This window comes from Eubalaena glacialis, chromosome 11 (assembly GCF_028564815.1).
Source record: "Eubalaena glacialis isolate mEubGla1 chromosome 11, mEubGla1.1.hap2.+ XY, whole genome shotgun sequence".
Classification (NCBI taxonomy): domain Eukaryota; kingdom Metazoa; phylum Chordata; class Mammalia; order Artiodactyla; family Balaenidae; genus Eubalaena; species Eubalaena glacialis.
In genome coordinates this window covers 60,308,776-60,321,421 of record NC_083726.1, presented here as the reverse complement: position 1 = coordinate 60,321,421, position 12,646 = coordinate 60,308,776, and the positions used below count along the sequence as shown (strand labels likewise).

General features: G+C 47.0%; 1 protein-coding gene across 1 annotated transcript in view; it reads right to left on the bottom strand.

The window, feature by feature from the left end:
* The window catches only part of STAT2 (signal transducer and activator of transcription 2), a 15,451-nt gene extending 2,805 nt beyond the window's left edge, over positions 1–12,646 (bottom strand). The window contains exons 1-23 of the mRNA XM_061204927.1: positions 12,432–12,646; positions 10,550–10,693; positions 10,241–10,394; positions 9,798–9,893; positions 9,533–9,622; positions 9,366–9,441; positions 8,844–8,929; positions 8,532–8,680; positions 5,144–5,302; positions 4,947–5,039; positions 4,678–4,737; positions 4,249–4,269; positions 3,926–4,019; positions 3,728–3,775; positions 3,565–3,648; positions 3,320–3,418; positions 3,084–3,219; positions 2,909–2,961; positions 2,703–2,797; positions 1,961–2,097; positions 1,601–1,783; positions 1,307–1,364; positions 63–493 (exon numbers count right to left, since the gene is read on the bottom strand). Of these exons, the coding sequence (XP_061060910.1) occupies positions 63–493; positions 1,307–1,364; positions 1,601–1,783; positions 1,961–2,097; positions 2,703–2,797; positions 2,909–2,961; positions 3,084–3,219; positions 3,320–3,418; positions 3,565–3,648; positions 3,728–3,775; positions 3,926–4,019; positions 4,249–4,269; positions 4,678–4,737; positions 4,947–5,039; positions 5,144–5,302; positions 8,532–8,680; positions 8,844–8,929; positions 9,366–9,441; positions 9,533–9,622; positions 9,798–9,893; positions 10,241–10,394; positions 10,550–10,680 (2,533 nt within the window). The 5' untranslated portion in view covers positions 10,681–10,693; positions 12,432–12,646. The remainder of the gene's footprint in view (positions 1–62; positions 494–1,306; positions 1,365–1,600; positions 1,784–1,960; positions 2,098–2,702; positions 2,798–2,908; positions 2,962–3,083; positions 3,220–3,319; positions 3,419–3,564; positions 3,649–3,727; positions 3,776–3,925; positions 4,020–4,248; positions 4,270–4,677; positions 4,738–4,946; positions 5,040–5,143; positions 5,303–8,531; positions 8,681–8,843; positions 8,930–9,365; positions 9,442–9,532; positions 9,623–9,797; positions 9,894–10,240; positions 10,395–10,549; positions 10,694–12,431) is intronic.

The window sequence follows — 12,646 nt, the reverse complement described above, 5'->3', positions numbered from 1 at the left end:
GAGGGAGGGGAGTTGGGAAAGGGAATGTGTCCCCTCTTCCCTAGCCCCATCGCATCACTTACTTTCCATGTCCTCAGTGTTCAGGTGTCTCAGATCATGGGGCAAATCCGGCTCTGGCAGTGGCTGTGAAATAGGCTCTGGAATAGGCTCCAGCTTCAGTCCTGGTCCCAGGTTTGGCTCTGGGACTCTCTGTGACACCTCGCCTAGTGTGGGCTCCAGTGTGGCCTCCAGAATGGACTCCAGTGTGGGCTCCAGAGTGGACTCCAGCGTGGGCTCCAGAGTGGACTCCAGCACAGGCTCCAGAGTGGGCTCCAGCACGGGCTCCAGAGTGGACTCCAGTGCTGGCCCCAGATCCAGCCCTGCCTCCAGCAGTGGCTCTAAGTCCAGGCCCGGCCCTGGCTCTGGCCCTGGTGCCAGCCCCAGATCCAGCTCTAATGACTCCAGTTCTGGCTCCAGCTTAAGCTCCGGCAGTTGTTGCAGCTCATCCACCTGTCTGGATACCCCAATACAGACAAAGGAGCAGGGCTCAGTTGTTTAGGTAAAGTGGGGAATGGTAGAGAAAGCAGAGGCTATCTCTCTAGTCTAAAAGGCAATAGAGCAGAGGGCTTAAGGTTAACCAGAGGTTTAAATCCTATCATTTACAAGTTGGGTGACCTTAGGCAAAGTGACCTAACCTCTCTGAGCCTCAGATTTATCATCTGTAAAAAGGGAACAACAATACCTCATAATACTTGAGAGGCAGTAAGATGGTTAAAAGCAGGGCTTTGGAATTTGACAGACCTGGATCATTGATTAGCCATGTACCTTAGGCATGCCACTTCACCACACTAAACCTCAGGTTCCTCAGCTGAAAACAGTAATAACAGTATCTTCTGCCTCATAGGACAATTATGAAGATTCAATAAATGAGAAAATGAACACAAAGCATTTAGCCCAGTGCCTGGAACATAATAAACTTTCATTAAATGTGGCTGTTATCATTCATTACTGGCTCAAATGGGTTCTCATAAGGATTAAATGAAAAAAATGTTCTAAAAAAATCTAGTACCATGCTTGGCATTAAGTAGATGTCCATTAACATCAATGATTATGACTATTATTATCAGGGAACCCCTATGGAGACAACCTAAGGATGGCAGCAGGAAAACAGAGAGGAGAGAGACTAAAAGAGTAGGAAACAAACCTAGAGGGCTGGGGAGTGTGGGTCAGTAGGAAAGAAGGCTGGAGAGACCGGAATTGGGCAGGTCTGGGTCACTATATCAGCCAAAAAGAGTTAGGGAAGATGGGCAAAGAGTTCACATCTCACCTGTTAGAGACCACAATGAGCTTATGTTTCAGGTATTTCTTCCGTTCCTGGAGATTAACTATGGGGGACAGACACAGGAGGCAGGGGAGGTCAACAGATTGGACACATAGCCCCAGGGTCCCCTAGTGCAGGCAGTCCTGACAGTCATGTCTCCCTACTAACTAGCAGTATCCCATAGACAAAGCCCTTAACTTCTTTGGATATCGGTTTTCCCATGTTGAAAGGAAAGAGTTGGATGTGTGGATGCCTGTGGATCCCTGCACTCTACCAGTGAAGTATATCAATGCTTCTCACCTTTCTCCTGGGAGTAGCACCCAAAAGCCTCATCCCGGGGGATTCGTGGGTAGAGGAAGCACAGTGGGTTCTCAGGTATGTTCTCCTCAGTGAGCAGCTGGTACTGGCTGATGATTTTGGTCAGCGGGAGTGACTGCAGCACCTCCTTGGTGAAGGGCTGCACAGAGTAGATGAGCACCTTATCTGGAGAGTGGATGCAGGAACAGCCAGGCTTGAGGGAAGAGGCTGGGCCTGGGAACCCCCCACCCTGGCTGCCCAACCACAAATCTGCTGAGGGATTCAGGACAGAGCCAGGGAAGCCAAGGGCAGGCGGAGGGGCAGCAAGAGAGGCTGTGGAAACAGCAGGGCAGAGCAGCTGACCATCATCTTGGTGTTCCACCCAGGAGCAGGTAATGCCCCCTTCCAATGTTTCACTGAAGCGCAGCAGAAAGGTGCCAGAGATGGTCTTCTTCAGCAGCCGGCGCTCCTGGCTCCGGCTCACAAAGCCCATGATGCGTCTGTAGCGCAGAGAGCAGCTGTGAGGCCCTCCTGCCTCCTGCTCCCCTTGTAGAGGGACAGAGTGCCAGGTTTGGGCCCTGGCTCTGCCACCTTGTTACAAACTGTTCCATGTTGGCCAAGTCATTTTACTTTACTGACAATATCCACCTCCCAGGGTTGGAAGAGGTGTGAAGCTGCGGTGAGGTCACACAGATGAAAAGCACCTTGTAAAAGGCAAAGTGCTACACAAATGGGCAGGCAGTGTGGTGGAAAGAGCATAGGTGTGGGGTCAGACAGGCCTCGGTTTGAATCCCAACTCTGCCCCTGGTGTAAGTCCTTTAACCTCTCTGAGCTTTCATTTCCTCCCTTGAGGGTGACAACACCCATCGCCCAGCAGGGTTATAACGATTACGTGAGAGAATTCATAAAAAGCACCCCGCAGGCTCTGGAACACAGTGGATGCTAGACAAATACGGGCTAGGAGACTATTAGTGCAAACGTGAGGGGGTATGACCTGGCACCGGGTTCTGCTCTCTCCCCTTATTTGCCACATGAGGGCACATAGAGTCCACTCTCAAGCACAGAAAGGCGGCAGGGAAGAGAGGGAGGCTGACCAAGGCCTTACCCATCATTCCAGAGATCCTTCAGGTGGTCATGTACCAGGTCCAGAATTTTGTCGAGCCACGTCCAGAATGGTAGCTTGCCAGGGGGGCTCTCTCGCTGAAGGAGGAATGGAAAGGCAGGAAGAGATGTGGAGCTGCCCTGGGTGTGGGGAAGGACTAGTAATTGGACGGGGGCCAAGGTCTAGCTGCACAGGATGCAGGGAGTTACCTTAATGAAATGGACCCAGGACAACAAGGCACCCTCAGTCCTGGAGTTCTGCCCTGTGGGCAGACAGACAGTTCAGATGACAGAAGAGGCAGGGCCAAGGGTCCTGGGACAGAAAGGATGGAGGGCGGGGGCAGACAAAGGCTGGGGAAAGGCTGAGAGAAAAGAAGGTCTGTACCAAACAGCTTGTCCCGCAGCATGCCAAGCTGGTCTGAGTCGAGGCCTCGGCCAACGTAGGAGGAGAATTGCCAACTGAGAGCAGGGCCCAGCAAGTCCCAGGGGGCCTTGGCGGGGCTGGAGAAGAACTGCTGATTCTGCAGAGGTAGGAAGGGACGGTGGCTCAGAGGCAGTGCCCTCACACCAAGCTTCCACGCCCCTCCTGGCCACCCTTCACCTGTTGGGCCCACCTCCTACCTGGGGGTTTGAGCTGAGCAGATTGAACCAGAGAACCGAGGCCCAGGCAATTGAGAGTTGGTTCATGTTAGAAATAATCACCACAGGAAGGGTGTCCGTCTGGGGAGGAGACAGAAGTCACAGAAGAGGGATGTGATGTTTCCAGCTGTAGACATCTGGTAAGGGCCAGACAATATCCCACCCTGAGAGGCTTCTGCTTAACCCCTCCTTAGGTCTTCCCCCAAATGCACTCCATTTTCACTCACCTTCAGTTCCTGCTTCAGACCCTGGTAGGTGTATCTGACTGTGAAGCTGATAATGTGCAGTTCCTCTGTCACGGCCAGTGGCCCCTGGGACAGCAGAAGACCAGTGATCAGCGTGGCCTTTGCTAAGTTCCTCCTGCCCCTCAACCCCCTGTCCAGGCCTCACCTTATTGCTGCCCTTTCCTGAACCACCTGAACGCTGCTCCACCAGCGTCTGTGAATTGAGGGGAGGGAGAGAGAATGCCAGAGCAAGGACCCCAGGGTCCCTGGAACCCCTGCTTTGCCCTCAGGACTTCCCAAGGCCTGGGAACTTCCCCCAGCTTGTTCGATTGAACTACAACCTTAAGATACCATCCCTTCTTACCAGGTAGCCAAAGTCCCAAATTAAGCCCTGACTCTGCCCTTTCTCAGGAGTCAAAGTTTTCTGGTTTGAGGTCAGAATGTTGAACTTCCGGAAGCTATTCCAAGGAGGAAGAAGATATATGGAGGTCAGGAACAGAGTTATTCTAAAAACTCAGCAGGAAAACAACAAAAGTTCCACTTCATTTCAGACCTCCCCTTCTCCCTCTGTCCATACACCACCCAAATCAACCTCCTCCTTGTTTGTGTCCCTATCAGGGCTGCCACATATGATGGTACAGGTCATGCAGTGCACAAAAGTTTGCAGTATCCTTGTCAGGCACCTACCCTTGTAATTCAGGAGGATTTCTGTAAAGAAAAAAAAAAAAAATCACTGGGAAGCAAAATAGTGTAGAAGTTAGGAATTTGGTCTTTGGAATCAGACAGACCCGGGTTGAAACCCAAATCTGCAGCTCACCAGCTATGTGGCCTTGCACTAGAGACATAAATTATCTGAACTTGTTTCCTCATTTGAATAGTGCATTGATAATACCTAACTCATGGGGTTCCTGTGATAATTTTAAATTGGGTACTTGACAAGCTACATGTCACATAGTAAGCACTCAACAAAAGAGATGAGCTATTTCTATGAGGTAGGAATGGAAGGGAAAAGAACACAGCCCCAGGGCCCTGTTGTAAAGAGTAGGTGCCTCCTCCACCCCACCACCCCACTTCCTGGCCACCCCTTGGTCACACCCTTCACCTGCCCCAACTTACCTGTCAATGGAGACTTCTGCAGTCAGTGACTCATTGCCTTCCTGGAGTCTCACCAGCAGCCTGCAGGGGAGGGAGGTAGATGGGGGAAAGTGGTCAACTTCAATCTCCTGGATAGACCAGATGTTCGAAAAAAACAAGGGAAGAGATTAAAAGAGGTAAGTAGATTGAGGGGGAAAGAGAGAAGAAACAGCCAAGAGTGGGAAGATTTGTAAAGCCAGAAAGCTTCAGGGCTGGTAAAAGGAAGCAGGAATGAGTTCTGAAATGCCAACCTTGTTCGGACGGTGAACTTGCTCCCAGTCTTGAGGATGAGGGGTCGATGGGAAGTTTGGGGCATGCAGGGCTGGGTTTCTACTACAAAGGCTCTGGGGAGATGTGGAGAGAACATATAGAGGTCAGTATCTGTAAGAATGGCTCCCCTTGTCCCTTCCCTCTGGCCTCCCTCGAGGTCCCTCCCTGGCCTCTAGACCTGTGGAGCAGGCGCTGTAGCAGCTCTGTGACCTGGGCCTTCCGCAGATCCACCCCTTCGATCAGAGGGTCCCCCTGATAGGTGACCATGTGACTCAATCCCTTTAGCTCCTTCAGCAGTTGCCGCAGATGAAACAACAGCTTTGCTCCAGCTGTGAACCTGGGTGACAGAATCCAAGGGAGAAAGAATCCATCAGTTTCCTGGAATCCCCAAACAGGCTCCAAGAGCTCCCCTTTAACTATGTGGAAAGTCAGAAACTGATTGGGACAAAAAAGAATCCAGGAAGCATGTGAAAGATTTTTCAACATTGTTCATAACCTAAGGAATGAACATCAAAGCCACTTTCACATATAAAATTGATAAAAGATTGATAAAAACATAATAAAGCTAACTTTCACATGATGCTTGATATGTACTTTTTATTCTAAGTGCTTCACACATCTTCATGCATAGGGTTAATTCTTACAACAGCCCTATGAGGTAGGTACTATTATTATCCCTATTTTACAGACGGTAAAGCTGAGGCATAGAAAGAGTAAAGTGACTTGCTCAAGGTCATAAAACTAGTAAGGGATGAAGTTGTATGTGTTTTACTGTCTATATAATAAGAAATAATAATGATAAGCAATATGGTAACAGGAAAACAATTATCCACTACATAAGAGCAAACAGATTGGGATAGCAGTTTGGAACTATTTTTTTAAAAAGCTTCAGGGTACTTCGCTGGTGGTCCAGTGGTTAAGACTCCGCGCTTCCAATGCAAGGGGCGTGGGTTCAATCCCTAGTCGGGGAACTAAGATCCCACATGCTGCGTGGTGTGGCCAAAAAACATATAAAAAATAAAAATAAAAAGCTTCAAAAAATGTATATACATTTTGCAGTATTCCATTTCTAAGATATATCCTAAGGAAATAATCAGACAAACAAATGGACAAAGACAGCTGTTCATAGTTCATAGCTTTGTTTTCTGTAATAGAAAAATTAGAAACAATTGATATTGGGTATATAAATTATGGCATATTGACATCATGGAATACTATGCAACCATTAAAAATAATGATATAGGCACAAATTTTTAACAAGAAAAAATGTTCAAAAACATTAAATTAAAAAAATTACAAGATAGTATATATATGATATAATCTGAGTTCTGTTTAAAATAGATGCATATTTGTGAATATGCATAGGGAAAATCTGGAAAAATGTATTCAAAAGCATTAACAGGGGACTTCCCTGGTGGTCCAATGGTTAAGACTTCACCTTCCAATGCAGGGGGTGTGGGTTCGATCCCTGGTCGGGGAGCTAAGACCCCACATGCCTCACGGCCAAAAAACCAAAACATAAAACAGAAGCAATATTGTAACAAATTCAATAAAGACTTTAAAAATGGTCCACATCAAAAAATTTTTTTAAAAAATCATTAACAGTGGTTACCTCTGAACGATCAGATTATGCACATGGGTCATTTTTACTTTTTTTCTCTTTTAAGTGTTCTGAAATTTTTCCAATTAGTATATTTTATATTTACAATCAGAAAAAGAAATAAATCTCTTTGTATTAAAAACAATGAAACAAAAGAACAACACAATAACAGCACCACCACCACCAAGAAAAGGTATTGGGCTGGCCAAAAAGTTCGTTCATTTTTAAGTAAAAACAACAAACACATTTTTCATTTTCACCAAGAATTTTATTGAACAATGCATTCACTAACCGAACGGACTTTTTGGCCAACCCAATATATACTTTAACCCAGGAATATCACTTCTGATAACTTACATTACAGAAATAATTGGAGATGTAAATAAAGATGGAGCTATGAGGTTATTTACTGCAGCACTGTTTAAAATAGCAAGAAATCACTCACAGGCCATAATTTGCCAACCCCTGTACAATATGATGAATACATGTGCAACTGTAATGTAAATACTTATCCTGTACTCTAAGCCCTATATATCTGTTTTCAATTTATCTGAACAGTGGTATATTTTTATTTTTTTATATTAATTTTTATTGGAGAATAGTTGCTTTACAATGTTGTGTTACTTTCTGCTATACAGCAAAGTGAATCAGCTACATGTATACATATATTCCCTCTTTTTTGGATTTCCTTTCCATTTAGGTCACCACAGAGCACTGAGTAGAGTTCCCTGTGCTGTACAGTAGGTTCTCATTAGTTATCTGTTTTATACATAGTATCAATGGTGTATATATGTCAATCCCAGTCTCCCAGTTCATTCCACAGGCGCCCCGCCCCATGGTATATTTTTAATAGTTTAAATTATAATAAATTTTCTCATGAGAAAGTATCTAAATAATAGGTATTTTTCAAATATGTTGAAGGACACATTAGTTATTTTTTTCTACATCACAATAAAATTAATATAAAATAAGGAGTTTACTGGAAAACAAATAAAGAAATTTGTTTAGGGCTTCCCTGGTGGCGCAGTGGTTAAGAATCCGCCTGCCAATGCAGGAGACACAGGTTCAAGCCCTGTTCTGGGAAGATCCCACATGCCGCGGAGCAACCAAGCTTGTGTGCCACAACTACTGAGCCTGTGTTCTAGAGCCCAAGAACCACAACTACTGAGCCCACGTGCCACAACTACTGAAGCCCGCGCACCTAGAGCCCGTGCTCCGCAACAAGAGAAGCCACTGCAATGAGAAGCCTGAGCACTGCAAGGAAGAGTAGCCCCCGCTCACCGCAACTAGAGAAAGCCTGCGCAGCAACGAAGACCCAATACAGCCAAAAAAAGAAAAAAAAAAAAAAAAAAGTATCATGGGTAGGGACTTCCGTGATGGTCCAGGGGTTAAGACTCCACTCTTCCACTGCAGGGGGTGCGGGTTTGATCCCTGGTTGGGGAACGATCCCACATCCCATATGCTGTGTGGCGTGGCCAAAAGATGTAAAAAATAAAAGTATCATGGGCATGGGTAAATATGATATACTGCTAAGTTAAAAAAAACAAACAAACCCACAGGTCTCAAAATAGTATCAACAGTATGATTCAATTTTTGTTTAATAATATTACAGTAGCTACATCTGGATATCAAGGTAACAGATAATTTTTTTTTTGGCATTATATTCATTGCACTAAAAAAAAGGTAAAACGATATTTCTCGGGTGATTAAGCAGGAAGGAGAAATCGGATTGTGGATCAATTCATTACTTTCCCCAAAGCAAAGACTGGGCTCTGGGCTCCCTGGGTGGTGAGAATGAAGAGCAGAGCATAGCTGCAGTCAGACAAGAGAGCTGGGATCATTCTGGGGAGCAGAGATTAAGGAGGGCAATATCTCTTGCCATACACAGGGCATTATAACCTACAAAGCACAGGGGGTAGTTAGGACTAGGGCCAGGTGAGCACGAGGGTGGGGAGGTGCCTCTCACCACTTCTCCAACTGCTCCAACCCTCCATCCGTGGGGCCTCCAATGCAGGCTTTCTGCTGCTGAACTTTCCACTCCTCCAGCTTGGGCAGCAGTAGCTCAATTAGGGTAGTTAATCGGCCTAGCAGTGCTTTGGAGGCATCTAGCACCTCCTATGAAAGACATAAAATGAGTGCTGAGAGCCTCTCACCATCACCCTCCACCGTTCAACCAGGGATGAAGAGACAAAGAAGCCAAGGCTAGGAGGCCAGGGCTCCCAATGCCTCATTTTCCCCAGTTCCCTGCTGCCCACTCCCTCTGTCCTCTGCCACCCACCTTTCTCCTTCTGTCCAGTTCATTGAGCGTTTCCTGCAGAATGTCCCGCTGTCTGGTCTGATGGGGGTCCAAAGAGGGTGTCCTCGCTGGACAGCAGGAGCAGGAGTGAGACAAATGCTCAGACCTAGGGCTTCTTCCCCTCTCCTTCCCAGCCCAGACCTCAGCCAGAGTCAGGAGTGGGGAGTTCTGAAGGGAGAAGAAGGGGAACCAACCAAAGCACAGGCACCTCTGGGCCCTCATGCAAATTCTGAATGGTCTTGTTAGAACCAGAAGCCCACTCAATCTGCTAAGGCAGTTTCCCAAGCATCCCCTCCAACATTCACTAGCTGTCCCTCAGCTACACCTCCAGCCTGACCTCTACAACATACCCTGGCACCTCCAGCTTTGCAATGGCAGCAGGACTATAATCAGCAAGATGCAGCCGAAGGTGATTATTGCTTACTGGGGCTTTCCCCTTCTGCTCTATTCTACCCTTGGCCTCCCAGTAGGCATCTTTCTCCCACCCCTCAATGTGCTTTCTACCTGAGGTCTGGATCTTATATCGGAAGCAGAAGACATCCTGCTGGTCTTTCAGTTGGCTGATGGATTTCACCAGCTTCTGCAGAGGAGATGAGACCCTGATGAGGCTGCTTCTGTGAGAGGAGGCAGGCTGAGTCCTGCCCACCCTGGCTCTTGCCACATCTACCAACCTCCAACATAGCCTTTAATTCCAGGATCCGCGATTCAATCTCATGCTGCTGGCTCTCCCCAGATGCTGCAAGGACTGGCTCTCCTTGCTCCTGAAATAAGAGGCTCTGAGCACATTTCAACTCTGACCTTTCATCCCTGAAATCCAGGCCTGAAATGAAACCACAGGATGTGGAGGGATCTTGTTCTGAGGCAAATTTCCTGAGTCCTTTGCAGGAACCCTCTCTACTCCAGGAGCTTTCAACATCACCACCAAATTGTTCTCACCGACTGAGCCCTCTGAGCCTGGGTCAGAATTCTTTTTTCTTCCAGAAGGAGATTAAAGATCATCTCAGCCAATTGGGTAGCGCCCTGGGGAAAGGCCTGCAGTAGGAAAAGAGAAAGGATTGATTTAACTCAACTGCCATCAATGAACTACCACCTCAGGCCCTCCCCACCAGTGACCTCAGTATTCTCCCCTTCTTCAGGGTCCCAAGCCCTACCCCTTTTCACCACTGGTCCCCCAAACCCTAGCCTCTTTCCGAAAGGGTCATCTAGACGATGTCCTTCTCTCTGCCAGTGATCTCCCAAGTCCAGACTCTGTCCCATTTTCCCCAGATCTTCCCCTGTCCTTTGAACCTCCAGGTCCTGTTCCATGTTCCATACCCTAAACGTACTCCTCTACACTCAGCTCCCATTCCTACTTTGTTATTCCTGGCTTCTCCAAGTACCTGAATGTCCCGATAGAATTTTCGCAAGTTGTGCTGTAGCAACAAACACTCAGGGTCCTGGCTGCAGCGGCTACACTCATAGTTCAGTTGGTCCAAGAAGTGGAAGAACAGCATATTAGCCTTGGCCTCATCATTGCCCAGTGCAGCTTCCTGCCTAGTGACCAGGAAGGACAAGGATTAGTATCTCTGCAGGGTTGCTACTATCTTGAGGCCTTCCAACCCCTTCCTGCCCTTGGTGTCTGCAGGATCCTGGGGGCTCAGAAGAAAGAAATCATTTTTCTCATCCCCCCAACTTCCTGAAGGCCTCACCAGTTCTGATCTTCAATCCAGACAGCCAAGTACTGTCGAATGTCCACCGGCAGGAGGCTATTTGAATAGAGCTGGTGCAGCTGATCCTGAAATGGGCTGTCAAGATTCTGTAGCATCTCCCACTGCGCCATTTGGGGTCTGAGCCTGAAGGATGCAGGTTCCCAATTGGAAATTTTGCTGGACTAAACCATCCACAGTCTCGTGATTGTTTATTATTACAAATTTAAAAAAATGTTTAATTATACAGGTAAGAAAAAATACAGAAAAAAAGTAAAGTCTAGATTGACCCCACTCCCAATCTTGGTCCCTTTTCCTCCTCTCCAGAAGTAACCAATATTATCAGTTTGGCGCATATTCTTCCAGGGAGTACTATTTAAGAGCTCCAATATGTAGGCCTTTCTGTTTCAATGGTAATTTTCAAACACACAACAAAGTAGAGTGAGTAGTACAAGCATCATCCATGTACCTGTCATCCAGCTTCAACAAACATGTATGATATTTCTGCAATCTCATTTCATCTATCTCCCCCAATGAATTTGTTTTAAATTTATTTGTTTGTGTTTGTATTCACTTATGCTGGAGCATTTAAAGGTCAGTCTTAAGTATTTAAAAAAAGGTTTTTTTATTATTTATTTATTTTTGGCCACGCCGCACGGCATGCAGGATTTTAGTTCCCCCACCAGGGATTGAACCCACTGCAGTGGAAGCGTGGAGTCTTAACCACTAGACCACCAGGGAAGTCCCAGTCTTAAGTATTTATTTCAGCATTATCCCTGCTGGCCCCAAAGCTTTATCAGAGGCTGAACCTCCTTGGAGATAAACTGCTCTCCGTGTTGGAAAGAGGAGCTCCATTCTCTAGAAGATGTTTAAGATACTTAAATATTGTGTAAGGGGTCACTCAATCCCTAAGATTGGGACACTTTTATGACCTCTGTCAATCTCTGATTCTTCATGTGGATTATTAAGTTTGTGAGAAAATTCACTCACAACTTGTTTTTGCCTGTCACCAAGCAGGCTGGGTGGAGCCCTTCTCCCTACCTTTCCCCGCCCACTGCCATTTGTCTGTTTAGGAAATCAAAACTTCTTGCAGCCTGAGCCTAACAAAAAAGAATTAACACCCACTTCTGTAGTCTAAAAAAAGGTCACATGATTTTATTACAAATTAAATGCTTGGGGTGGGAAAGATTCTTTTCCACCAGTATGAATAATCATGAGCTGCCTTTCTACCTCTGGGAAGTAGGGACAGGGGAAGGAAAGAATTGGGCAGGGGCTCCTCTTTTCACTTTAACCCTTTAGTAGTGCTTGACTTTTTACACTATGTACTTGTACTGATTTTAAAAAACAAACGACGAGGCCCCAGTTCCTAAGGAACTAATTGGCTGGTATTAATAAAGCAAGGAGGCAAGTAAACCCTGAGGTTTAAATATGAAAAACAAAACCAAATAACCTGGCCTTCTTAAATAGATTGCAAGCACGGAGGTTAAGGACTGTAAACTCCTTTTTTTCCCAGTTATCCAACACTCTTTTAGGCGCGTATTTTGTGCTCAATAAGCTTTTCTGAAAGGAACTCTATTTTTTTCTTTCTTTTTTTGGTAAGGATCAAAAATAACAGAACGGAAGGTAAAAGCGTTGGCCAAGACACTGAACCAATGCAACAATGCCAGGTTTCGGGTCTTGGAAGTTGCAGGGGTGTTTCTGGAGGGGGGGGCGTTACGGTTGGGGACCTAGGTTGGACAGGAGGATGAAGGAGGCGACAGCTCCTGTTTCAACCTGGGGACAGAGTCTGACCCCTCCGGGGCGTACCCCCCAGGGCCTGCCTGCCCTCTCAGGGAGAAACTCGCGCCTCCACCCACACCCCCGCGCGCCTCCTCAGGGCCGGTACCTGGTCAGAGTCTCAGCCCCCGCTCCCTCCAGTAGCTCTGGTCCAGGCTTCCGGTCCCCAGAGAGAGCTCCGGCACCAGGGCCTCCCGCGCCGCCCTCGGCTTCGGCCCGCCTCTCGAACCCGCCCCCTTGCCACAGGCTTGAGTGAGCGGCTGAACCCCGGAACTCGCCATTCCCATAGAGGCGCCCCGACACTGGCTGCCATTCAGCCAACCT